Source organism: Oncorhynchus clarkii, chromosome 2 (genome assembly GCF_045791955.1).
Source record: "Oncorhynchus clarkii lewisi isolate Uvic-CL-2024 chromosome 2, UVic_Ocla_1.0, whole genome shotgun sequence".
Lineage (NCBI taxonomy): Eukaryota > Metazoa > Chordata > Actinopteri > Salmoniformes > Salmonidae > Oncorhynchus > Oncorhynchus clarkii.
This window is the reverse complement of record NC_092148.1, coordinates 118,228-143,569: the sequence shown is the minus strand read 5'-3', so window position 1 is coordinate 143,569 and position 25,342 is coordinate 118,228. Positions and strand designations below refer to the sequence as shown.

At 48.1% G+C, this 25,342-nt stretch overlaps 1 protein-coding gene across 1 annotated transcript in view; it reads left to right on the top strand.

Moving 5' to 3' along the window:
• The window catches only part of LOC139418893 (centrosomal protein of 192 kDa-like), an 83,648-nt gene that overhangs the window by 45,001 nt on the left and 13,305 nt on the right, over window positions 1-25,342 (top strand). Inside the window, exons 24-39 of the mRNA XM_071168677.1 lie at window positions 2,699-2,824; window positions 5,756-5,896; window positions 5,997-6,060; window positions 6,526-6,665; window positions 6,839-6,931; window positions 7,430-7,548; window positions 8,340-8,540; window positions 8,917-9,007; window positions 9,436-9,615; window positions 12,458-12,718; window positions 12,840-12,961; window positions 13,189-13,298; window positions 16,820-16,985; window positions 18,071-18,252; window positions 18,409-18,532; window positions 23,684-23,789. Of these exons, the coding sequence (XP_071024778.1) occupies window positions 2,699-2,824; window positions 5,756-5,896; window positions 5,997-6,060; window positions 6,526-6,665; window positions 6,839-6,931; window positions 7,430-7,548; window positions 8,340-8,540; window positions 8,917-9,007; window positions 9,436-9,615; window positions 12,458-12,718; window positions 12,840-12,961; window positions 13,189-13,298; window positions 16,820-16,985; window positions 18,071-18,252; window positions 18,409-18,532; window positions 23,684-23,789 (2,226 nt within the window). The remainder of the gene's footprint in view (window positions 1-2,698; window positions 2,825-5,755; window positions 5,897-5,996; window positions 6,061-6,525; window positions 6,666-6,838; window positions 6,932-7,429; window positions 7,549-8,339; window positions 8,541-8,916; window positions 9,008-9,435; window positions 9,616-12,457; window positions 12,719-12,839; window positions 12,962-13,188; window positions 13,299-16,819; window positions 16,986-18,070; window positions 18,253-18,408; window positions 18,533-23,683; window positions 23,790-25,342) is intronic.

Genomic DNA, 25,342 nt, shown 5'->3' with positions numbered 1-25,342 from the left:
TTGGTTGATATCAGTTATGTTGTTTCTCCACTATAACAGATAACACACTGTGTTCTAGTTGGTTGATATCAGTTATGTTGTTTCTCCACTGTAACAGATAACACACTGTGTTCTGGGTGGTTGATATCAGTTATGTTGTTTCTCCACTATAACAGATAACACACTGTGTTCTAGTTGGTTGATATCAGTTATGTTGTTTCTCCACTGTAACAGATAACACACTGTGTTCTAGTTGGTTGATATCAGTTATGTTGTTTCTCCACTGTAACAGATAACACACTGTGTTCTAGTTGGTTGATATCAGTTATGTTGTTTCTCCACTGTAACAGATAACACACTGTGTTCTGGGTGGTTCATATCAGTTATGTTGTTTCTCCACTATAACAGATAACACACTGTGTTCTAGTTGGTTGATATCAGTTATGTTGTTTCTCCACTGTAACAGATAACACACTGTGTTCTAGTTGGTTGATATCAGTTATGTTGTTTCTCCACTGTAACAGATAACACACTGTGTTCTAGTTGGTTGATATCAGTTATTTTGTTTCTCCACTGTAACAGATAACACACTGTGTTCTAGTTGGTTGATATCAGTTATTTTGTTTCTCCACTGTAACAGATAACACACTGTGTTCTGGGTGGTTTCTCCACTATAACAGATAACACACTGTGTTCTAGTTGGTTGATATCAGTTATGTTGTTTCTCCACTGTAACAGATAACACACTGTGTTCTAGTTGGTTCATATCAGTTATGTTGTTTCTCCACTATAACAGATAACACACTGTGTTCTAGTTGGTTGATATCAGTTATTTTGTTTCTCCACTGTAACAGATAACACACTGTGTTCTAGTTGGTTGATATCAGTTATTTTGTTTCTCCACTGTAACAGATAACACACTGTGTTCTCGGTGGTTTCTCCACTATAACACACTGTGTTCTGGGTGGTTTCTCCACTGTAACACACTGTGTTCTGGGTGGTTTCTCCACTATAACACATTGTGTTCTGGGTGGTTTCTCCACTGTAACACACTGTGCTCTGGGTGGTTTCTCCACTGTAACACACTGTGTTCTGGGTGGTTTCTCCACTGTAACACACTGTGTTCTGGGTGGTTTCTCCACTATAACCGATAACACACTGTGTTCTGGGTGGTTTCTCCACTGTAACACACTGTGCTCTGGGTGGTTTCTCCACTGTAACACACTGTGTTCTGGGTGGTTTCTACACTGTAACACACTGTGTTCTGGGTGGTTTCTCCACTGTAACACACTGTGTTCTGGGTGGTTTCTCCACTGTAACACACTGTGTTCTGGGTGGTTTCTCCACTGTAACACACTGTGTTCTGGGTGGTTTCTCCACTGTAACACACTGTGTTCTGGGTGGTTTCTCCACTGTAACACACTGTGTTCTGGGTGGTTTCTCCACTATAACACACTGTGTTCTGGGCGGTTTCTCCACTATAACACACTGTGTTCTGGGCGGTTTCTCCACTATAACACACTGTGTTCTGGGCGGTTTCTCCACTATAACACACTGTGTTCTGGGTGGTTTCTCCACTATAACACACTGTGTTCTGGGCGGTTTCTCCACTATAACACACTGTGTTCTGGGCGGTTTCTCCACTATAACACACTGTGTTCTGGGCGGTTTCTCCACTATAACACACTGTGTTCTGGGTGGTTTCTCCACTATAACACACTGTGCTCTGGGTGGTTTCTCCACTATAACACACTGTGCTCTGGGCGGTTTCTCCACTGTAACACACTGTGTTCTGGGTTGTTTCTCCACTGTAACAGATAACACATACTGTTCTGGGTGGTTTCTCCACTATAACACACTGTGCTCTGGGTGGTTTCTCCACTATAACACACTGTGTTCTGGGTGGTTTCTCCACTATAACACACTGTGTTCCGGGCGGTTTCTCCACTGTAACACACTGTGTTCCGGGCGGTTTCTCCACTGTAACACACTGTGTTCCGGGTGGTTTCTCCACTGTAACACACTGTGTTCTGGGCGGTTTCTCCACTGTAACACACTGTGTTCTGGGTGGTTTCTCCACTGTAACACACTGTGTTCTGGGTGGTTTCTCCACTGTAACACACTGTGTTCTGGGTGGTTTCTCCACTGTAACACACTGTGTTCTGGGTGGTTTCTCCACTGTAACACACTGTGTTCTGGGCGGTTTCTCCACTGTAACACACTGTGTTCTGGGTGGTTTCTCCACTGTAACACACTGTGTTCTGGGTGGTTTCTCCACTGTAACACACTGTGTTCTGGGTGGTTTCTCCACTGTAACACACTGTGTTCTGGGCGGTTTCTCCACTGTAACACACTGTGTTCTGGGTGGTTTCTCCACTGTAACACACTGTGTTCCGGGTGGTTTCTCCACTGTAACACACTGTGTTCTGGGTGGTTTCTCCACTGTAACACACTGTGTTCCGGGTGGTTTCTCCACTGTAACACACTGTGTTCCGGGTGGTTTCTCCACTGTAACACACTGTGTTCCGGGTGGTTTCTCCACTGTAACACACTGTGTTCTGGGTGGTTTCTCCACTATAACAGATAACACACTGTGTTCCGGGTGGTTTCTCCACTGTAACACACTGTGTTCTGGGTGGTTTCTCCACTGTAACACACTGTGTTCTGGGTGGTTTCTCCACTGTAACGCACTGTGTTCTGGGTGGTTTCTCCTCTCCAGGTGGATGTAGGGAAGTGTGGCAGTCTGGACTTCGGAGACCTGGCAGGTGGCAGTGCCAAAGCTCTCCCTCTGAAGCTGCTGAACAGGACTCAGGCCACCGTACCTATTAGACTGGTTATCAGTGCTGTAAGACAATACAATGCACTACATTACCATACAATACAATGCACTACATTACCATACAATACAATGCACTACATTACCATACAATACAATGCACTACATTACCATACAATACAATGCACTACATTACCATACAATACAATGCTATGCAGTACATTACCATACAATACAATGCACTACATTACCATACAATACAATGCACTACATTACCATACAATACAATGCACTACATTACCATACAATACAATGCACTACATTACCATACAATACAATGCTATGCAGTACATTACCATACAATACAATGCACTACATTACCATACAATGCTATGCAGTACATTACCATACAATACAATGCAGTACATTACCATACAATACAATACACTACATTACCATACAATACAATGCTATGCAGTACATTACCATACAATACAATACACTACATTACCATACAATACACTACATTACCATACAATACAATGCTATGCGCTACATTACCATGCAATACAGTGCAGTACGTTGCTGTGCGGTACAGTACGTTGCTGTGCGGTACAGTACGATGCTGTGCGGTGCAGTACGATGCTGTGCAGTACGATGCTGTGCAATGCAGTGCTGTACGATGCTGTGCAATGCAGTACGATGCAGTGCAGTACGATGCAGTGCAGTGCAGTACGATGCAGTGCAGTACGATGCAGTGCAGTACGATGCAGTGCAGTGCAGTGCGATGCAGTGCAGTGCAGTGCAGTGCAGTACGATGCAGTGCAGTGCAGTGCAGTACGATGCTATGCAGTACAATGGAATGCAGTACAGCTTCGGGACAATAACTAATGTTTTGTGGGTCAGTACTCTTCTGTCTGGGTTGTGCAGAACTTTGTCCTGCTGCCCTCAATTTCAACAACCATGGCCCTCGATGTCCCCTTGTGTGGCCGGCCGTAATGCTACCTAAATGTACATTCCTTGCAGCCAAAGTGTCCGTTGTGCCCTTTGGGTTAGTATAATAATTAGAATTCCCTTCTCCCCGCTGCCAATCGCCGTGCTTCAAAGCACCTCACTCACATGGCTCTGTCAGTTATCTCAATTCTTATTAGTCAATGTTCGTCATGTGATCAGGTCCTGCACTGCGCCCGTCCCGCCACAGGAGTCGCTAGTGCGCGATGGGACAAAGACATCCCTGCCGGCCAAACCCATCCCCTAACCCGGACAACGCTGTGCCGAGTGTGTGCCGCCCCAGCCGGCTGCGACAGAGCCTGGACTCTATCCCAGAATCTCTAGTGGCACAGCTAGCACTGCAATGTGTGCCTTAGACCTTAGACCACTTGGCCACTCAGGAGGTCCTGATCAGGTCCTTCTGACAGTCATCTCAGCATCGCCATAGGCTACAAGTGAAGACTGACTCGTCGAAGTAGGCTACAAGTGAAGACGGACTCATCGAAGTAGGCTACAAGTGAAGACGGACTCGTCGAAGTAGGCTACAAGTGAAGACGGACTCGTCGAAGTAGGCTACAAGTGAAGACGGACTCGTCGAAGTAGGCTACAAGTGAAGACGGACTCGTCGAAGTAGGCTACAAGTAAAGACTGACTCATCGAAGTAGGCTACAAGTGAAGACGGACTCATCGAAGTAGGCTACAAGTGAAGACGGACTCATCGAAGTAGGCTACAAGTGAAGACGGTATGCCAGGCTCAGTATGCCAGGCTCAGTATGCCAGGCTCGGTATGCCAGGCTGTCGCCTGAGGCTCGGTATGCCAGGCTGTCGCCTGAGGCTCGGTATGCCAGGCTGTCGCCTGAGGCTCGGTATGCCAGGCTGTCGCCTGAGGCTCGGTATGCCAGGCTGTCGCCTGAGGCTCGGTATGCCAGGCTGTCGCCTGAGGCTCGGTATGCCAGGCTGTCGCCTGAGGCTCGGTATGCCAGGCTGTCGCCTGAGGCTCGGTATGCCAGGCTCAGTATGCCAGGCTGTCGCCTGAGGCTCGGTATGCCTGGCTCAGTATGCCAGGCTGTCGCCTGAGGCTCGGTATGCCTGGCTCAGTATGCCAGGCTGTCGCCTGAGGCTCGGTATGCCTGGCTCAGTATGCCAGGCTGTCGCCTGAGGCTCAGTATGCCAGGCTGTCGCCTGAGGCTCAGTATGCCAGGCTGTCGCCTGAGGCTCGGTATGCCAGGCTCAGTATGCCAGGCTGTCGCCTGAGGCTCGGTATGCCAGGCTCAGTATGCCAGGCTCAGTATGCCAGGCTCGGTATGCCAGGCTGTCGCCTGAGGCTCGGTATGCCAGGCTGTCGCCTGAGGCTCGGTATGCCAGGCTGTCGCCTGAGGCTCGGTATGCCAGGCTGTCGCCTGAGGCTCGGTATGCCAGGCTGTCGCCTGAGGCTCGGTATGCCAGGCTGTCGCCTGAGGCTCGGTATGCCAGGCTGTCGCCTGAGGCTCGGTATGCCAGGCTGTCGCCTGAGGCTCGGTATGCCAGGCTCAGTATGCCAGGCTGTCGCCTGAGGCTCGGTATGCCTGGCTCAGTATGCCAGGCTGTCGCCTGAGGCTCGGTATGCCTGGCTCAGTATGCCAGGCTGTCGCCTGAGGCTCGGTATGCCTGGCTCAGTATGCCAGGCTGTCGCCTGAGGCTCAGTATGCCAGGCTGTCGCCTGAGGCTCAGTATGCCAGGCTGTCGCCTGAGGCTCGGTATGCCAGGCTCAGTATGCCAGGCTGTCGCCTGAGGCTCGGTATGCCAGGCTCAGTATGCCAGGCTGTCGCCTGAGGCTCGGTATGCCTGGCTCAGTATGCCAGGCTGTCGCCTGAGGCTCAGTATGCCAGGCTGTCGGGCACCACTTAAAATCCGGAAATTCCAGGCCTAATGTCATCTTTCTGTTACTCAAAAACACTTAGATATTTTAAAATATTTGACTGTACAAGCCCTCTTTGATAGATATTGTCTTTTGTGATGTCATATTTCTAGAACGCCACGGCCTGGCGCTGCTTCACCTTCTCCAAGAGTCCCGTTGCCATGACAGCGGAGGGCTTGCTGCAGGCGGGGACTCTGACATCACTGGCCGCTCCGTCCGTCATGAACCACGTGATGCACGCCAGCTACGGAGAGGTGAGTAACCCTGGAGTGACCTAGTCTCAGTGACGTTGTGACTTCAATAGCCGAGTGGTTTGAGGGATGTTTTGGAATGTTGTGTTGTGTTGTATTTCAGAATGCAGAGAGCTTCATGGTTTGGGTCCACTTCCACGCTCCACAGAAGTACCAGTCCTGTTCAGGTATGACCCCTGTCCTGGCTCCGTGAATATTAATACACGAAGATGCCAATCGGACACCAATCACAGCTGATGTTTGTCATGTCTAATGTCATACAGGTGGTCTAGGTCCAGCTGATCTGTACAGTGATGTCATACAGGTGATTTAGGTCCAGTGGATGAGTACAGTGATGTTATACAGGTGGTCTAGGTCCAGCGGATGAGTACAGTGATGTCATACAGGTGGTCTAGGTCCAGTGGATGAGTACAGTGATGTCATACAGGTGGTCTAGGTCCAGCGGATGAGTACAGTGATGTCATACAGGTGGTCTAGGTCCAGTGGATGAGTACAGCGATGTCATACTTGTGGTCTAGGTCCAGCTGATGAGTACAGTGATGTCATACAGGTGGTCTAGGTCCAGCGGATGAGTACAGTGATGTCATACAGGTGGTCTAGGTCCAGCTGATGAGTACAGTGATGTCATACAGGTGATCTAGGTCCAGCAGATGAGTACAGTGCGCGGGTGGACATCGAGGTGGACTGTCCAGGCCCCAGTCATGTGATCAGGAGCGTCCCTCTCAGAGCCAGGTCTGGAACAGCCAGAGTACACGCCCCTAAAGACCTGCAGGTAGGAACTGACCCACAGCACTGCTGACATGAGACTAGTCTTTATATTCAGAGTTTAACTGGGAAACCAGTGTGTTGTATTGCCTTAATAACACATTCCGTATTAGAGTTAGGGTTGACCTTTTGTGTGATATTTCTGTAATTCTTTCCTCATATCATTTTGGGGGTGGGCAGAATGTTAACCTCTCGGCAGCGTTGGGTGAGTCCAGCACGCAAACTCTGCCTCTGAAGAACGCAGGAAACATTGATGTTCAGCTGAAACTTAAGGTATTCTGTCCCTTTTACTTCCCTGTTTGATCTGTGGTTTGGATAAGCCTGGGGGATATGGTTTGGATAAGCCTGGGGGATGTGTTGTGGTTTGGATAAGCCTGGGGGATGTGTTGTGGTTTGGATAAGCCTGGGGGATGTGTTGTGGTTTGGATAAGCCTGGGGGATGTGTTGTGGTTTGGATAAGCCTGGGGGATGTGGTTTGGATAAGCCTGGGGGATGTGGTTTGGATAAGCCTGGGGGATGTGTTGTGGTTTGGATAAGCCTGGGGGATGTGTCGTGGTTTGGATAAGCCTGGGGGATGTGTCGTGGTTTGGATAAGCCTGGGGGATGTGTCGTGGTTTGGATAAGCCTGGGGGATGTGTCGGGGTTTGGATAAGCCTAGGGGATGTGTCGTGGTTTGGATAAGCCTGGGGGATGTGTCGTGGTTGATATGACCTCCTGGGTGGTGCTGACTGTTGGTTGATATGACCTCCTGTGGGGGGTGCTTGTCTACAGAACAGCGGTGGTGATAGCTGTTTCTCTGTGAGTCCTGTTGACCTGTGTCTGCGTGCCGGGGAGGAGCAAGGCATTGTGGTCTCATTCACCTCTCAGGGCGGCAGGAAGAACCGAGAGAGGTACTTTTTAATTATTTATTTATTTTTTACACACTTCAGAGTTCTGAGCATCTAGCCTTGTGGAAAGCCTTCTACATTACTCAGTGTTGTGAACATCTAGCCTTGTAGAAAGCCTTCTACATTACTCAGTGTTGTGAACATCTAGCCTTGTAGAAAGCCTTCTACATTACTCAGTTCTGAACATCTAGCCTTGTAGAAAGCCTTCTACATTACTCAGTTCTGAACATCTAGCCTTGTAGAAAGCCTTCTACATTACTCAATGCTCTGAACGTCTAGCCTTGTAGAAAGCCTTCTACATTACTCAGTGTTGTGAACATCTAGCCTTGTAGAAAGCCTTCTACATTACTCAGTTCTGAACATCTAGCCTTGTAGAAAGCCTTCTACATTACTCAGTGCTCTGACCATCTAGCCTTGTGGAAAGCCTTCTACATATCTAGCCTTGTAGAAAGCCTTCTACATTACTCAGTGCTCTGAACATCTAGCCTTGTAGAAAGCCTTCTACATTACTCAGTGTTGTGAACGTCTAGCCTTGTAGAAAGCCTTCTACATTACTCAGAGTTGTGAACATCTAGCCTTGTAGAAAGTCTTCTACATTACTCAATGTTGTGAACATCTAGCCTTGTAAAAAGTCTTCTACATTACTCAGAGTTGTACTTCAGAGTGTAAGATCTGATCTGTTACTCTAGGATCCTTGTCCTGGCAGCTCAGACTTCTCCCTGGGTGGTTGTTCTGTGTCCTTGTGTTTTCATGATACTTCCTGTTCTGATGTTTCTCTGTGCTTGTCCCTCCAGTGTTCTGACCATCCTGGTGCTGCCGTCTGGTCCTCAGTATGAGGTGGTTCTGAAGGGACAGGTGGTACCAGAGGAGGGGGTGAACCCTGCTGCCCCTGGTCCTGTCTCTGCCCTGGGCATGCTGCCCCACAGTGAGGTGCCCCCCATCCTCTCCAACAAGCAGTTTGTGGCCTGGGGAGGGGTCACGCTGGGCAGGGCTGTGTAAGGAACATTTTACTAGACTCTTCCATGTTAGTCATAATGATTCATCCATACATAGTTGCTCCCGAGTGGCGCAGCGGTCTAAGTCACTGCAAGAGGTGTCACTACAGTCCTTGGTTCGATTCCAGGCTGTATCATACCCGGCCGGGATTGGGAGTCCCATAGGGCGGCGCACAATTGGCCCAGCGTTGTCTGGGTTTGGCCGTCGTTGTAAATAAGAATTTGTTCTTAACTGTCTTGCCTAGTTAAATAAAGGTTCAATATATTTTGGAGGTGGAGGTGGTGTGGTGTGGTGGAGGTGGTGTGGTGGAGGTGGTGTGGTGGAGGTGGTGTGGTGTGGTGTTGGAGCTCTGAATGTGGTCTTCTACCTGTACAGACAACAGAAGCTGGTTCTTCGTAATAACTCCCCCAACACAACACATCACCTGCGTCTGCTGATCCGAGGACAAGACCACAGCTGTTTCCAGGTAAGAACCAAACCTCCTTGACTTGTCCAGCTCCATGTGGCCTTCAGCTACTCTTCAGATATCAATCACAACAGCTCTGTGTCAGACTGCTCCTTAACCCTCTCCAGCTACTCTTCAGATATCAATCACAACAGTTCTGTGTCAGACTGCTCCTTAACCCTCTCCAGCTACTCTTCAGATATCAATCACAACAGCTCTGTGTCAGACTGCTCTCCTCTCTCTCTCTCTCTCTCTCTCTCTCTCCATCTGTCTCTCGCTCCTGTCTACCTATTAATGTAATATCTCTCTCTCCTCTCTCTCTCTCTCTCTCTCTCTCTCTCTCTCTCTCTCCTGTCTATCTATTAATGTAATATCTCTCTCTCCTGTCTATCTATTAATGTAATATATCTCTCTCCTGTCTATCTATTAATGTAATATATCTCTCCCAGCTCCAGAGTAGTTTTGGACAGGAGGAGAGGTTGACCCGACACAGAGAGCTGTCTATCCGGCCCAGGGAGGATGTTGTTGTCCACCTGCTGTTTGCCCCAACCCGGGTGGCCTGCACCCTGTCCAAGCTGGAGATCAAACAGTCTGGAGTACGGCCCTCACAGCCTGGCATCAAGTTCACTGTGAGGCCCTCTCTACCCTAACTTTCCTGGTTTAATGTGAGGCCCTCACAGCCTGGCATCAAGTTCACTGTGAGGCCCTCTCTACCCTAACTATCCTGGTTCACTGTGAGGCCCTCTCTACCCTAACTATCCTGGTTCACTGTGAGGCCCTCACAGCCTGGCATCAAGTTCACTGTGAGGCCCTCACAGCCTGGCATCAAGTTCACTGTGAGGCCCTCACAGCCTGGCATCAAGTTCACTGTGAGGCCCTCACAGCCTGGCATCAAGTTCACTGTGAGGCCCTCACAGCCTGGCATCAAGTTCACTGTGAGGTCCTCACAGCCTGGCATCAAGTTCACTGTGAGGCCCTCACAGCCTGGCATCAAGTTCACTGTGAGGCCCTCACAGCCTGGCATCAAGTTCACTGTGAGGCCCTCACAGCCTGGCATCAAGTTCACTGTGAGGCCCTCACAGCCTGGCATCAAGTTCACTGTGAGGCCCTCACAGCCTGGCATCAAGTTCACTGTGAGGCCCTCACAGCCTGGCATCAAGTTCACTGTGAGGCCCTCACAGCCTGGCATCAAGTTCACTGTGAGGCCCTCACAGCCTGGCATCAAGTTCACTGTGAGGCCCTCTCTACCCTAACCATCCTGGTTCACTGTGAGGCCCTCTCTACCCTAACCATCCTGGTTTACTGTGAGGCCCTCTCTACCCTAACCATCCTGGTTTACTGTGAGGTCCTCTCTACCCTAACTATCCTGGTTTACTGTGAGGTCCTCTCTACCCTAACCATCCTGGTTTACTGTGAGGCCCTCTCTACCTTAACCATCCTGGTTCACTGTGAGGCCCTCTCTACCCTAACCATCCTGGGCCCTCTCTACCCTAACCATCCTGGTTTACTGTGAGGTCCTCTCTACCCTAACCATCCTGGTTCACTGTGAGGCCCTCTCTACCCTAACTATCCTGGTTTACTGTGAGGCCCTCTCTACCCTAACCATCCTGGTTTACTGTGAGGTCCTCTACCCTAACCATCCTGGTTTACTGTGAGGTCCTCTACCCTAACCATCCTGGTTTACTGTGAGGTCCTCTCTACCCTAACCATCCTGGGCCCTCTCTACCCTAACCATCCTGGTTTACTGTGAGGTCCTCTCTACCCTAACCATCCTGGTTTACTGTCTGGCCCTCTCTACCCTAACCATCCTGGTTTACTGTGAGGTCCTCTCTACCCTAACCATCCTGGTTTACTGTCTGGCCCTCTCTACCCTAACCATCCTGGGCCCTCTCTACCCTAACCATCCTGGGCCCTCTCTACCCTAACCATCCTGGTTTACTGTGAGGTCCTCTCTACCCTAACCATCCTGGTTTACTGTGAGGCCCTCTCTACCCTAACCATCCTGGTTTACTGTGAGGCCCTCTCTACCCTAACTATCCTGGTTTACTGTGAGGCCCTCTCTACCCTAACCATCCTGGTTTACTGTGAGGCCCTCTCTACCCTAACCATCCTGGTTTACTGTGAGGTCCTCTCTACCCTAACCATCCTGGTTCACTGTGAGGCCCTCTCTACCCTAACCATCCTGGTTTACTGTGAGGTCCTCTCTACCCTAACCATCCTGGTTTACTGTGAGGTCCTCTCTACCCTAACCATCCTGGTTTACTGTGAGGCCCTCTCTACCCTAACCATCCTGGTTTACTGTGAGGTCCTCTCTACCCTAACCATCCTGGTTTACTGTCTGGCCCTCTCTACCCTAACCATCCTGGGCCTTCTCTACCCTAACCATCCTGGGCCCTCTCTACCCTAACCATCCTGGTTTACTGTGAGGTCCTCTCTACCCTAACCATCCTGGTTTACTGTGAGGTCCTCTACCCTAACCATCCTGGTTTACTGTGAGGTCCTCTCTACCCTAACCATCCTGGTTTACTGTGAGGTCCTCTCTACCCTAACCATCCTGGTTTACTGTGAGGTCCTCTCTACCCTAACCATCCTGGTTTACTGTGAGGTCCTCTCTACCCTAACCATCCTGGTTTACTGTGAGGTCCTCCCTACCCTAACCATCCTGGTTTACTGTCTGGCCCACTCTACCCTAACCATCCTATGTTTCTTCCTCCTGGGCCGTAGTTGTTGCCCTGGGCCGTAGTTGTTGCCCTAGCACTACACTCCTGATTCCACGAATCAAAGGCTTGATGATGACGTGGTTATTTGAGTCCGGTGTGTAGTGCAAGGCCAACAACAGAAACGTGAAAATCTACGGGTTCCGAGGATCTAGCTACTTATTGAAGTGACTGGTTTTCAGTGGTGGTTTCTGATCTTAAAGGGACATTACACTTTTTAAAGTTTGTCTAATGTTTTCAGACTTCACAATGAGTCTGTGATGATGTATGGGTTGTGAGTCTGTGGCGACGTATGGGTTGTGAGTCTGTGGCGACGTATGGGTTGTGAGTCTGTGGCGACGTATGGGTTGTGAGTCTGTGGCGACGTATGGGTTGTGAGTCTGTGGCGACGTATGGGTTGTGAGTCTGTGGCGACGTATGGGTTGTGAGTCTGTGGCGACGTATGGGTTGTGAGTCTGTGGCGACGTATGGGTTGTGAGTCTGTGGCGACGTATGGGTTGTGAGTCTGTGGCGACGTATGGGTTGTGAGTCTGTGGCGACGTATGGGTTGTGAGTCTGTGGCGACGTATGGGTTGGGAGTCTGTGGCGACGTATGGGTTGGGAGTCTGTGGCGACGTATGGGTTGGGAGTCTGTGGCGACGTATGGGTTGTGAGTCTGACGCGACGTATGGGTTATGTAGCTCTGGCTATATGCCTCACATCTTAATAAATAGAGATATACAAACAGCCCTCTGTCTCTCTCTCACCCCCCCAGATCCCCCTATCAGGCTATGGAGGGACAAGCAACATTATTCTGGAAGACCACAGGAAGCGTTCAGACGGCTACGTGGCTATGCTAATGGGGGTGGCAGCAGGCCAGGTCTCCAAGCTGTGTGTCTGTGTGAGAAACACTGGGTGCAGGGCTGCCTTCATTAAGGCTGTTCCCTACTCTGACCTACACACACGCTCTGTCATGGACTCCTCGGACATCAGCCTCTCTCCGTCTCAGTTCGTCCTGAAGGAGAGGACACAGGAGGTAGGTCACATGACTTGTTGTGGTCAGAAAGGAGGTTCTGGTTTTATCTGGACTTCCTGACTAGAGAGATGGAGAGATGTTTCTATCATTAATAGTTGGTTTGAACTGATTCTTTCTCCAGGTGATCACGGTTCTGATGAAGGTGACCCAGAGAGAGCAGACTCTGTGTCAGACAGCTAATGCCGTCCTGGCCACAGTCTGTCTCTTCTGTGGAGACGAGGTCTCACGACAACAGTTCAGGAGGTGAGGACCTGTCCCTCTGTTTCTTACATGGGCTGTCATTAACCTGACTTTTAAACAGCCATCTTGTGAAGCAATAGCATTAAAGAGGCTTTGAGGAGGTTGTTTCGGGCTGTCAGACAGAACCGTTTGGTCCACTACTGTCTGTTTCTGTTCTCCAGGCCCTCTAGTTTGATTTACAACACTGTAAGGAGACTGATTTCACCACCCTCTCATCTCCTGTCCCCCAGGTTGCTGCTGTCGAAGCCTGATGCAGGCAGGAAGATTCTGTCAGAGAACAGTCTGCTGAAAGGACTCAACTTCAACGAGAGGTTCCTGGGGGAGGAGCAGGTCCTGGAGGGTAAGGGTCATGGGTCTTTCTAGAACAAGGGTAGGGTAATGTTGCTTTGATGAGATGGGAGCTTGCGGTGTCTGATACTTGCAGGATTTGTTAGTGACATTTTGCGGTCAGAATTGTTTGGCAAGCTACTTTTTGGCGAGGTGGTCTGTGAGTTACTGGTAGATCAACCTGTTGGAGACCCCTGTTCTATACACTGTACCAGTGAGGATGTCCTACTCTGGGCAACTTGTTATTCATAATTATCTGCAAAAACTTGTTTGTTGTGGAAATGTTTATATATATATATATATATTATATACATACACATGCGCGCGCACACACACACACACACACAGTTGAAGTCGGAAGTTTACATACACTTAGATTAGCGTCATTTGTGCATGACACACGTAATTTCACCATCAATTGTTTACAGACAGATTATTTCACTTATATTTCACTTATCACAATTCCAGTGGGTCAGACGTTTACATACACTAAGATTACTGTGCCTTTAAACAGCTTGGAAAATTCCAGAAAATGATGTCATGGCTTTAGAAGCTTCTGATAGGCTAATTAACATCATTTGAGTCAATTGGAGGTGCACCTGTGGATGTATATCAAGGCCTACCTTCAAACGCAGTGCCTCTTTGCTTGACATAATGGGAAAATCAAAAGAAATCAGCCAAGACCAGAAAAAACATGTGGACCAACACAAGTCTGGTTCATCCTTGGGAGCAATTTCCAAACGCCTGAAGGTACCACGATCATCTGTACAAACAATAGTGGAGATGAACGTTCTTTGGTGCGAAAAGTGCACATCGATCTCAGAACAACAGCAAAGGACCTTGTGAAGATGCTGGAGGAAATTGGTATAAAAGTATCTATATCCACAGTAAAACTAGTCCTATATCGACATAACCTGAGAGGCCGCTCAGCAAGGAAGAAGCCACTGCTCCAAAACCGCCATAAAAAGCCAGACTACAGTTTGCAACTGCACATGGGGACAAAGATCATACTTTTTGGAGAAATGTCCTCTGGTCTGATGAAACAAAAATAGAACTGTTTGGCCATAATGACCATCGCTATGTTTTTGGAAAAAGTGGTGGGCTTGCAAGCCGAAGAACACCATCCCAACCGTGAAGCATGGGGGTGGCAGCATCATGGTGTGGGGGTGCTTTTCTGCAGGAGGGACTGATGCACTTTACAAAATAGATGGCATCATGAGAAGTAAAATGTGTATTTATTGAAACAACAGCTCAAGACATCAGTCAGGAAGTTAAAGCTTGGTCACAAATGGGTCTTCCAAATGGACAATGACCCCAAGCATACTTCCAAAGTTGTGGCAAAATGGCTTAAGGACAACAAAGTCAAGGTATTGGAGTGGCCATCACAAAGTCCTGACCTCAATCGGATAGAATATTTGTTGGCAGAACTGAAAAAAGTGTGTGCGAGCCAGGAGGCCTACAAACCTGACTCAGTTACACCAGCTCTGTCAGGAGGAATGTGCAAAAATCACCCAACTTATTGTGGGAAGCTTGTGGAAGGCTACCAGAAACGTTTGACCCAAGTTAAACAATTTAAGGCAATGCTACCAAATACTAATTGAGTGTATGTAAACTTCTGACCCACTGGGAATGTGATGAAAGAAATAAAAACTGAAATAAATCATTTTCTCTACTATTATTCTGACATTTCACATTCTTAAAATAGTGGTGATCCTAACTGACCTAAAACAGGGATTTTTTTTGCTAAGATTAAATGTCAGGAATTATGGAAAAACTGAGTTTAAATATATTTGGCTAAGGTGTATGTAAACTTCTGACATCAACTGTATGTGTGTGTGTATATACAGTGCCTTGCGAAAGTATTCGGCCCCCTTGAACTTTGCGACCTTTTGCCACATTTCAGGCTTCAAACATAAAGATATAAAACTGTATTTTTTTGTGAAGAATCAACAAGTGGGACACAATCATGAAGTGGAACGACATTTATTGGATATTTCACTTTTTTAACAAATCAAAAACTGAAAAATTGGGCGTGCAAAATTATTCAGCCCCCTTAAGTTAATACTTTGTAGCGCCACCTTTTGCTGCGATTACAGCTGTAAGTCGCTTGGGGTATGTCTCTATCAGTTTTGCACATCGAGAGACTGACATTTTTTCCCATTCCTCCTTGCAAAACAGCTCGAGCTCTGTGAGGTTGGATGGAGAGCATTTGTGAACAGCAGTTTTCAGTTCTTTCCACAGATTCTTGATTGGATTCAGGTCTGGACTTTGACTTGGCCATTCTAACACCTGGATATGTTTATTTTTGAACCATTCCATTGTAGATTTTGCTTTATGTTTTGGATCATTGTCTTGTTGGAAGACAAATCTCCGTCCCAGTCTCAGGTCTTTTGCAGACTCCATCAGGTTTTCTTCCAGAATGGTCCTGTATTTGGCTCCATCCATCTTCCCATCAATTATAACCATCTTCCCTGTCCCTGCTGAAGAAAAGCAGGCCCAAACCATGATGCTGCCACCACCATGTTTGACAGTGGGGATGGTGGGTTCAGGGTGATGAGCTGTGTTGCTTTTACGCCAAACATATAACGTTTTGCATTGTTGCCAAAAAGTTCAATTTTGGTTTCATATGACCAGAGCACTTTCTTCCACATGTTTGGTGTGTCTCCCAGGTGGCTTGTGGCAAACTTTAAACGACACTTTTTATGGATATCTTTAAGAATTGGCTTTCTTCTTGCCACTCTTCCATAAAGGCCAGATTTGTGCAATATACGACTGTTTGTTGTCCTATGGACAGAGTCTCCCACCTCAGCTGTAGATCTCTGCAGTTCATCCAGAGTGATCATGGGCCTCTTGGCTGCATCTCTGATCAGTCTTCTCCTTGTATGAGCTGAAAGTTTAGAGGGACGGCCAGGTCTTGGTAGATTTGCAGTGGTCTGATACTCCTTCCATTTCAATATTATCGCTTGCACAGTGCTCCTTGGGATGTTTAAAGCTTGGGAAATCTTTTTGTATCCAAATCCGGCTTTAAACTTCTTCACAACAGTATCTCGGACCTGCCTGGTGTGTTCCTTGTTCTTCATGATGCTCTCTGCGCTTTTAACGGACCTCTGAGACTATCACAGTGCAGGTGCATTTATACGGAGACTTGATTACACACAGGTGGATTGTATTTATCATCATTAGTCATTTAGGTCAACATTGGATCATTCAGAGATCCTCATTGAACTTCTGGAGAGAGTATGCTGCACTGAAAGGAAAGGGGCTGAATAATTTTGCACTCCCAATTTTTCAGTTTTTGATTTGTTAAAAAAGTTTGAAATCTCCAATAAATGTCGTTCTACTTCATGATTTGTGTCCCACTTGTTGTTGATTCTTCACAAAAAAATACAGTTTTATATCTTTATGTTTGAAGCCTGAAATGTGGCAAAAGGTCGCAAAGTTCAAGGGGGCCGAATACTTTCGCAAGGCACTTAATGTATGTGTTGACTTGACCCACTATGTTTAGCTCATGATTTCCCATGCTGTTGTCTCCAGCCTACGACCTGCCCCAGAGCCCCAACCAGGCCCAGTTGTTCTATGGGAACCTGAGTAAGGTGGTGTTGTCAGTGCTGGGCAGCACAGAGACCCTGGAGTCTGGAAGGACTGACCCCCATGTCCAGCCCCCCCTAGCTGTCACCAGGAGAGGCTCGGAGGCTGACAGGTACTGGGACTGAATATCATACCTTTAGGAAAGAACGTAATCATACGAATGTTTTCATCTCACACCTCATTTGGTTTCTAGAGTGTTTCTCTCTGCTTAGAACATACAGGCTGTTAATGGTTATATAACGTTGTAGTGGTGTTAATGGTTATATAACGTTGTAGTGGTGGTGTTAATGGTTATATAACGTTGTAGTGGTGGTGTTAATGGTTATATAACGTTGTAGTGGTGGTGTTAATGGTTATATAACGTTGTAGTGGTGTTAATGGTTATATAACGTTGTAGTAGTGGTGTTAATGGTTATATAACGTTGTAGTGGTGTGTTAATTGTTATATTACGTTGTAGTAGTGGTGTTAATGGTTATATTACGTTGTTGTAGTGGTGTTAATGGTTATATTACGTTGTAGTGGTGGTGTTAATGGTTATATTACGTTGTAGTGGTGGTGTTAATGGTTATATAACGTTGTAGTGGTGGTGTTAATGGTTATATAACGTTGTAGTAGTGGTGTTAATGGTTATGTAACATTGTAGTAGTGGTGTTATACTAACATTATGGTGTTAATGGTTATATAACGTTGTAGTAGTGGTGTTAATGGTTATATTACGTTGTTGTAGTGGTGTTAATGGTTATATTACGTTGTAGTGGTGGTGTTAATGGTTATATAACGTTGTAGTGGTGGTGTTAATGGTTATATAACGTTGTAGTAGGGTTGTTAATGGTTATATAACGTTGTAGTAGTGGTGTTAATGGTTATGTAACGTTGTAGTGGTGTTAATGGTTATATAACATTGTAGTGGTGGTGGTAATGGTTATATTACATTGTAGTAGAGGTGTTAATGGTTATATTACGTTGTAGTAGGGGTGTTAATGGTTATATAATGTTGTTGTAGTGGTGTTAATGGTTGTAATGTTGTAGTGGTGTTAATGGTTGTAATGTTGTAGTGGTGTTATTCTAACATTATGGTGTTAATGGTTATATAATGTTGTAGTAGGGGTGTTAATGGTTATATAACGTTGTAGTGGTGGTGTTATACTAACATTATGGTGTTAATGGTTATATAATGTTCTATTATCATGTTGTAGTGGTTTTGGGAACTCAGACCGTCACATCAGCAACGTGTCTCTGGATGTACTGCCTGTGAAGGGTCCTCAAGGCCCCGCCTTACCCAGGACAGAGGCCTCTGGGACAGGGACAGAACCAGGGGACCACAGGGACTCCTGGAGCCTCCAGCCTGAGCAGCTGGTCCTCACCTCTCCCACTATCAGTCAGTATTATCATCTCACTGTTTGAGACTAACTCTGTGCTCTTTGAAGCCTGAGCAAGGTCTCTCAGATTTTCTGTTCATAAAACGTTTTTTTTTGTAGTTTTTAATAGAATATAATTAAACCTTTTCCTTTGGTTTATAATGTGTGTTGTCCAGACGGAGCCCCCAACACCAGACATGTCCTGATCCAGAACCACTCATCCAGAGAGCTGAGCTTTGAGTTGTCCTGGCCAGCCCACTGTCTCACTGTTACCCCTCAACATGGAGTTATAGAACCACAGTATGTACACACACACACACACACACACACACAGCTTTGAGTTGTCCTGGCCAGCCCACTGTCTCACTGTTACCCCTCAACATGGAGTTATAGAACCACAGTATGTACACACACACACACACACACAGCTTTGAGTTGTCCTGGCCAGCCCACTGTCTCACTGTTACCCCTCAACATGGAGTTATAGAACCACAGTATGTACACACACACACACACACACAGCTTTGAGTTGTCCTGGCCAGCCCACTGTCTCACTGTTACCCCTCAACATGGAGTTATAGAACCACAGTATACACACACACACACACACACACACAGCTTTGTGTTGTCCTGGCCAGCCCACTGTCTCACTGTTACCCCTCAACATGGAGTTATAGAACCACAGTATGTACACGCACACACACACACACACACACAGCTTTGTGTTGTCCTGGCCAGCCAACCAGTACACCTCAACATGGCCTTCTAGATAGAACCGCAGTAGGAATCCTCGGACGGTAACCAGTACACCTCAACATGGCCTTCTAGATAGATAGAACCGCAGTAGGAATCCTCGGACGGTAACCAGTACACCTCAACATGGCCTTCTAGATAGAACCGCAGTAGGAAGCCTCGGACGGTAACCAGTACACCTCAACATGGCCTTCTAGATAGAACCGCAGTAGGAAGCCTCGGACGGTAACCAGTACACCTCAACATGGCCCTCTAGATAGAACCGCAGTAGGAAGCCTCGGACGGTAACCAGTACACCTCAACATGGCCTTCTAGATAGAACCGCAGTAGGAAGCCTCGGACGGTAACCAGTACACCTCAACATGGCCTTCTAGATAGAACCGCAGTAGGAAGCCTCGGACGGTAACCAGTACACCTCAACATGGCCTTCTAGATAGAACCGCAGTAGGAAGCCTTGGACGGTAACCAGTACACCTCAACATGGCCTTCTTTCACCATAGTTAGTTTTACCAGGTGACTATATTACTAGGGGTGTTTTACCAGGTGACTATAGTACTAGGGGCGTTTTACCAGGTGACTGTATTACTAGGGGCGTTTTACCAGGTGACTCTATTACTAGGGGCGTTTTACCAGGTGACTCTATTACTAGGGGCGTTTTACCAGGTGACTGTAGTACTAGGGGAGTTTTACCAGGTGACTCTATTACTAGGGGTGTTTTACCAGGTGACTATAGTACTAGGGGTGTTTTACCAGGTGACTGTATTACTAGGGGCGTTTTACCAGGTGACTGTATTACTAGGGGCGTTTTACCAGGTGACTGTATTACTAGGGGCGTTTTACCAGGTGACTGTAGTACTAGGGGCGTTTTACCAGGTGACTGTATTACTAGGGGCGTTTTACCAGGTGACTGTAGTACTAGGGGTGTTTTACCAGGTGACTGTAGTACTAGGGGCGTTTTACCAGGTGACTGTAGTACTAGGGGCGTTTTACCAGGTGACTGTAGTACTAGGGGCGTTTTACCAGGTGACTGTAGTACTAGGGGCGTTTACCAGGTGACTGTAGTACTAGGGGCGTTTTACCAGGTGACTGTAGTACTAGGGGCGTTTTACCAGGTGACTGTAGTACTAGGGGCGTTTTACCAGGTGACTGTAGTACTAGGGGCGTTTTACCAGGTGACTGTAGTACTAGGGGAGTTTTACCAGGTGACTCTAGTACTAGGGGCGTTTTACCAGGTGACTGTAGTACTAGGGGCGTTTTACCAGGTGACTATATTACTAGGGGTGTTTTACCAGGTGACTATAGTACTAGGGGTGTTTTACCAGGTGACTATAGTACTAGGGGCGTTTTACCAGGTGACTGTATTACTAGGGGCGTTTTACCAGGTGACTGTATTACTAGGGGCGTTTTACCAGGTGACTGTATTACTAGGGGCGTTTTACCAGGTGACTGTATTACTAGGGGCGTTTTACCAGGTGACTGTATTACTAGGGGCGTTTTACCAGGTGACTGTATTACTAGGGGCGTTTTACCAGGTGACTGTAGTACTAGTGGAGTTTTACCAGGTGACTCTATTACTAGGGGCGTTTTACCAGGTGACTATAGTACTAGGGGTGTTTTACCAGGTGACTGTATTACTAGGGGCGTTTTACCAGGTGACTGTATTACTAGGGGCGTTTTACCAGGTGACTGTATTACTAGGGGCGTTTTACCAGGTGACTGTAGTACTAGGGGCGTTTTACCAGGTGACTGTATTACTAGGGGCGTTTTACCAGGTGACTGTAGTACTAGGGGCGTTTTACCAGGTGACTGTAATACTAGGGGCGTTTTACCAGGTGACTGTATTACTAGGGGCGTTTTACCAGGTGACTGTATTACTAGGGGCGTTTTACCAGGTGACTGTAGTACTAGGGGCGTTTTACCAGGTGACTGTAGTACTAGGGGCGTTTTACCAGGTGACTGTAGTACTAGGGGCGTTTTACCAGGTGACTGTATTACTAGGGGCGTTTTACCAGGTGACTGTATTACTAGGGGCGTTTTACCAGGTGACTGTATTACTAGGGGCGTTTTACCAGGTGACTGTATTACTAGGGGCGTTTTACCAGGTGACTGTATTACTAGGGGCGTTTTACCAGGTGACTGTATTACTAGGGGCGTTTTACCAGGTGACTCTATTACTAGGGGCGTTTTACCAGGTGACTGTATTACTAGGGGCGTTTTACCAGGTGACTATAGTACTAGGGGCGTTTTACCAGGTGACTGTATTACTAGGGGCGTTTTACCAGGTGACTGTAGTACTAGGGGCGTTTTACCAGGTGACTGTAGTACTAGGGGCGTTTTACCAGGTGACTGTAGTACTAGGGGCGTTTTACCAGGTGACTGTAGTACTAGGGGAGTTTTACCAGGTGACTCTAGTACTAGGGGCGTTTTACCAGGTGACTGTAGTACTAGGGGCGTTTTACCAGGTGACTGTAGTACTAGGGGCGTTTTACCAGGTGACTATATTACTAGGGGCGTTTTACCAGGTGACTGTAGTACTAGGGGCGTTTTACCAGGTGACTGTAGTACTAGGGGCGTTTTACCAGGTGACTGTATTACTAGGGGCGTTTTACCAGGTGACTGTATTACTAGGGGCGTTTTACCAGGTGACTGTATTACTAGGGGCGTTTTACCAGGTGACTGTATTACTAGGGGCGTTTTACCAGGTGACTGTATTACTAGGGGCGTTTTACCAGGTGACTGTATTACTAGGGGCGTTTTACCAGGTGACTGTATTACTAGGGGCGTTTTACCAGGTGACTGTATTACTAGGGGCGTTTTACCAGGTGACTGTATTACTAGGGGCGTTTTACCAGGTGACTGTAGTACTAGGGGAGTTTTACCAGGTGACTCTATTACTAGGGGCGTTTTACCAGGTGACTATAGTACTAGGGGCGTTTTACCAGGTGACTGTATTACTAGGGGCGTTTTACCAGGTGACTGTATTACTAGGGGCGTTTTACCAGGTGACTGTATTACTAGGGGCGTTTTACCAGGTGACTGTATTACTAGGGGCGTTTTACCAGGTGACTGTATTACTAGGGGCGTTTTACCAGGTGACTGTATTACTAGGGGCGTTTTACCAGGTGACTGTATTACTAGGGGCGTTTTACCAGGTGACTGTATTACTAGGGGCGTTTTACCAGGTGACTGTATTACTAGGGGCGTTTTACCAGGTGACTGTAGTACTAGGGGAGTTTTACCAGGTGACTCTATTACTAGGGGCGTTTTACCAGGTGACTATAGTACTAGGGGTGTTTTACCAGGTGACTGTATTACTAGGGGCGTTTTACCAGGTGACTGTATTACTAGGGGCGTTTTACCAGGTGACTGTAGTACTAGGGGCGTTTTACCAGGTGACTGTATTACTAGGGGCGTTTTACCAGGTGACTGTATTACTAGGGGCGTTTTACCAGGTGACTGTATTACTAGGGGCGTTTTACCAGGTGACTGTATTACTAGGGGCGTTTTACCAGGTGACTGTATTACTAGGGGCGTTTTACCAGGTGACTGTATTACTAGGGGCGTTTTACCAGGTGACTGTAGTACTAGGGGAGTTTTACCAGGTGACTCTATTACTAGGGGCGTTTTACCAGGTGACTATAGTACTAGGGGTGTTTTACCAGGTGACTGTATTACTAGGGGCATTTTACCAGGTGACTGTATTACTAGGGGCATTTTACCAGGTGACTGTATTACTAGGGGCGTTTTACCAGGTGACTGTAGTACTAGGGGCGTTTTACCAGGTGACTGTATTACATGGGGCGTTTTACCAGGTGACTGTATTACTAGGGGCGTTTTACCAGGTGACTGTATTACTAGGGGCGTTTTACCAGGTGACTGTATTACTAGGGGCGTTTTACCAGGTGACTGTAGTACTAGGGGCGTTTTACCAGGTGACTGTATTACTAGGGGCGTTTTACCAGGTGACTGTATTACTAGGGGCGTTTTACCAGGTGACTGTATTACTAGGGGCGTTTTACCAGGTGACTGTAGTACTAGGGGCGTTTTACCAGGTGACTGTATTACTAGGGGCGTTTTACCAGGTGACTGTATTACTAGGGGCGTTTTACCAGGTGACTGTATTACTAGGGGCGTTTTACCAGGTGACTGTATTACTAGGGGCGTTTTACCAGGTGACTGTATTACTAGGGGCGTTTTACCAGGTGACTGTATTACTAGGGGCGTTTTACCAGGTGACTGTAGTACTAGGGGCGTTTTACCAGGTGACTGTAGTACTAGGGGCGTTTTACCAGGTGACTGTAGTACTAGGGGCGTTTTACCAGGTGACTGTAGTACTAGGGGAGTTTTACCAGGTGACTCTAGTACTAGGGGCGTTTTACCAGGTGACTATATTACTAGGGGTGTTTTACCAGGTGACTATAGTACTAGGGGCGTTTTACCAGGTGACTATGGTACTAGGGGCGTTTTACCAGGTGACTGTATTACTAGGGGCGTTTTACCAGGTGACTGTATTACTAGGGGCGTTTTACCAGGTGACTGTATTACTAGGGGCGTTTTACCAGGTGACTGTATTACTAGGGGCGTTTTACCAGGTGACTGTATTACTAGGGGCGTTTTACCAGGTGACTGTAGTACTAGGGGCGTTTTACCAGGTGACTGTAGTACTAGGGGTGTTTCACCATAGTTTTTTGTTCCCAGGTGCCACCTCCAGATCCTCATCAGTCCTAATCCGTCCCTAGCAACCAGGACATCCATGTTTCCATGGATTGGCCAAATCTATGTCCAGTGTGACGATCAACAGAAGGTAGTGATAATGTTGTGGGCCCCTCAATATCTTGATATGATGTGGTGGGGCCCCTCGATGTGGTGCCCCCCCCCCCTCAATGTCTTGATGTGGTTCCCCCCCCTCAATGTCTTGATGTGGTGCCCCCCCCCCTCAATGTCTTGATGTGGTGCCCCCCCCTCAATGTCTTGATGTGGTGCCCCCCCCCCCCTCAATGTCTTGATGTGGTGCCCCCCCTCAATGTCTTGATGTGATGCCCCCCCTCAATGTCTTGATGTGATGCCCCCCCCTCAATGTCTTGATGTGGTGCCCCCCCCTCAATGTCTTGATGTGGTGCCCCCCCCCCTCAATGTCTTGATGTGGTGCCCCCCCCTCATTGTCTTGATGTGGTGCCCCCCCTCAATGTCTTGATGTGGTGGCCCTCCCTCAATGTCTTGATGTGGTGCCCCCCCCCCCCCCCCCCCTCATTGTCTTGATGTGGTGCCCCCCCCTCATTGTCTTGATGTGGTGCCCCCCCTCAATGTCTTGATGTGGTGCCCCCCCCCCCCTCATTGTCTTGATGTGGTGGCCCTCCCTCAATGTCTTGATGTGGTGCCCCCCCCCTCATTGTCTTGATGTGGTGCCCCCCCTCATTGTCTTGATGTGGTGCCCCCCCTCATTGTCTTGATGTGGTGCCCCCCCCCTCAATGTCTTGATGTGGTGCCCCCCCCCTCAATGTCTTGATGTGGTGCCCCCCCCCTCATTGTCTTGATGTGGTGGCCCCCCCTCAATGTCTTGATGTGGTGCCCCCCCCCTCATTGTCTTGATGTGGTGCCCCCCCCCCTCAATGTCTTGATGTGGTGCACCCCCCCCCCCCCCCTCATTGTCTTGATGTGGTGCCCCCCCTCAATGTCTTGATGTGGTGCCCCCCCCCCCCCTCATTTTCTTGATGTGGTGCCCCCCCCCCCCCCCTCATTGTCTTGATGTGGTGCCCCCCCCCCCCCCCCTCAATGTCTTGATGTGGTGCCCCCCCTCCCTCAATGTCTTGATGTGGTGCCCCCCCCCCTCAATGTCTTGATGTGATGCCCCCCCTCAATGTCTTGATGTGATGCCCCCCCTCAATGTCTTGATGTGGTGCCCCCCCTCAATGTCTTGATGTGGTGCCCCCCCTCAATGTCTTGATGTGGTGCCCCCCCTCAATGTCTTGATGTGGTGCCCCCCCCCTCAATGTCTTGATGTGGTGCCCCCCCCCCTCAATGTCTTGATGTGGTGCCCCCCCTCAATGTCTTGATGTGATGCCCCCCCCCTCATTGTCTTGATGTGGTGCCCCCCCTCAATGTCTTGATGTGGTGGCCCTCCCTCATTGTCTTGATGTGGTGCCCCCCCCTCAATGTCTTGATGTGGTGCACCCCCCCCCCCCCCCCCCTCATTGTCTTGATGTGGTGCCCCCCCTCAATGTCTTGATGTGGTGCCCCCCCCCCCCCCATTGTCTTGATGTGGTTCCCCCCCTCATTGTCTTGATGTGGTGCCACCCCTCAATGTCTTGATGTGGTGCCCCCCCTCATTGTCTTGATGTGGTGCCCCCCCTCAATGTC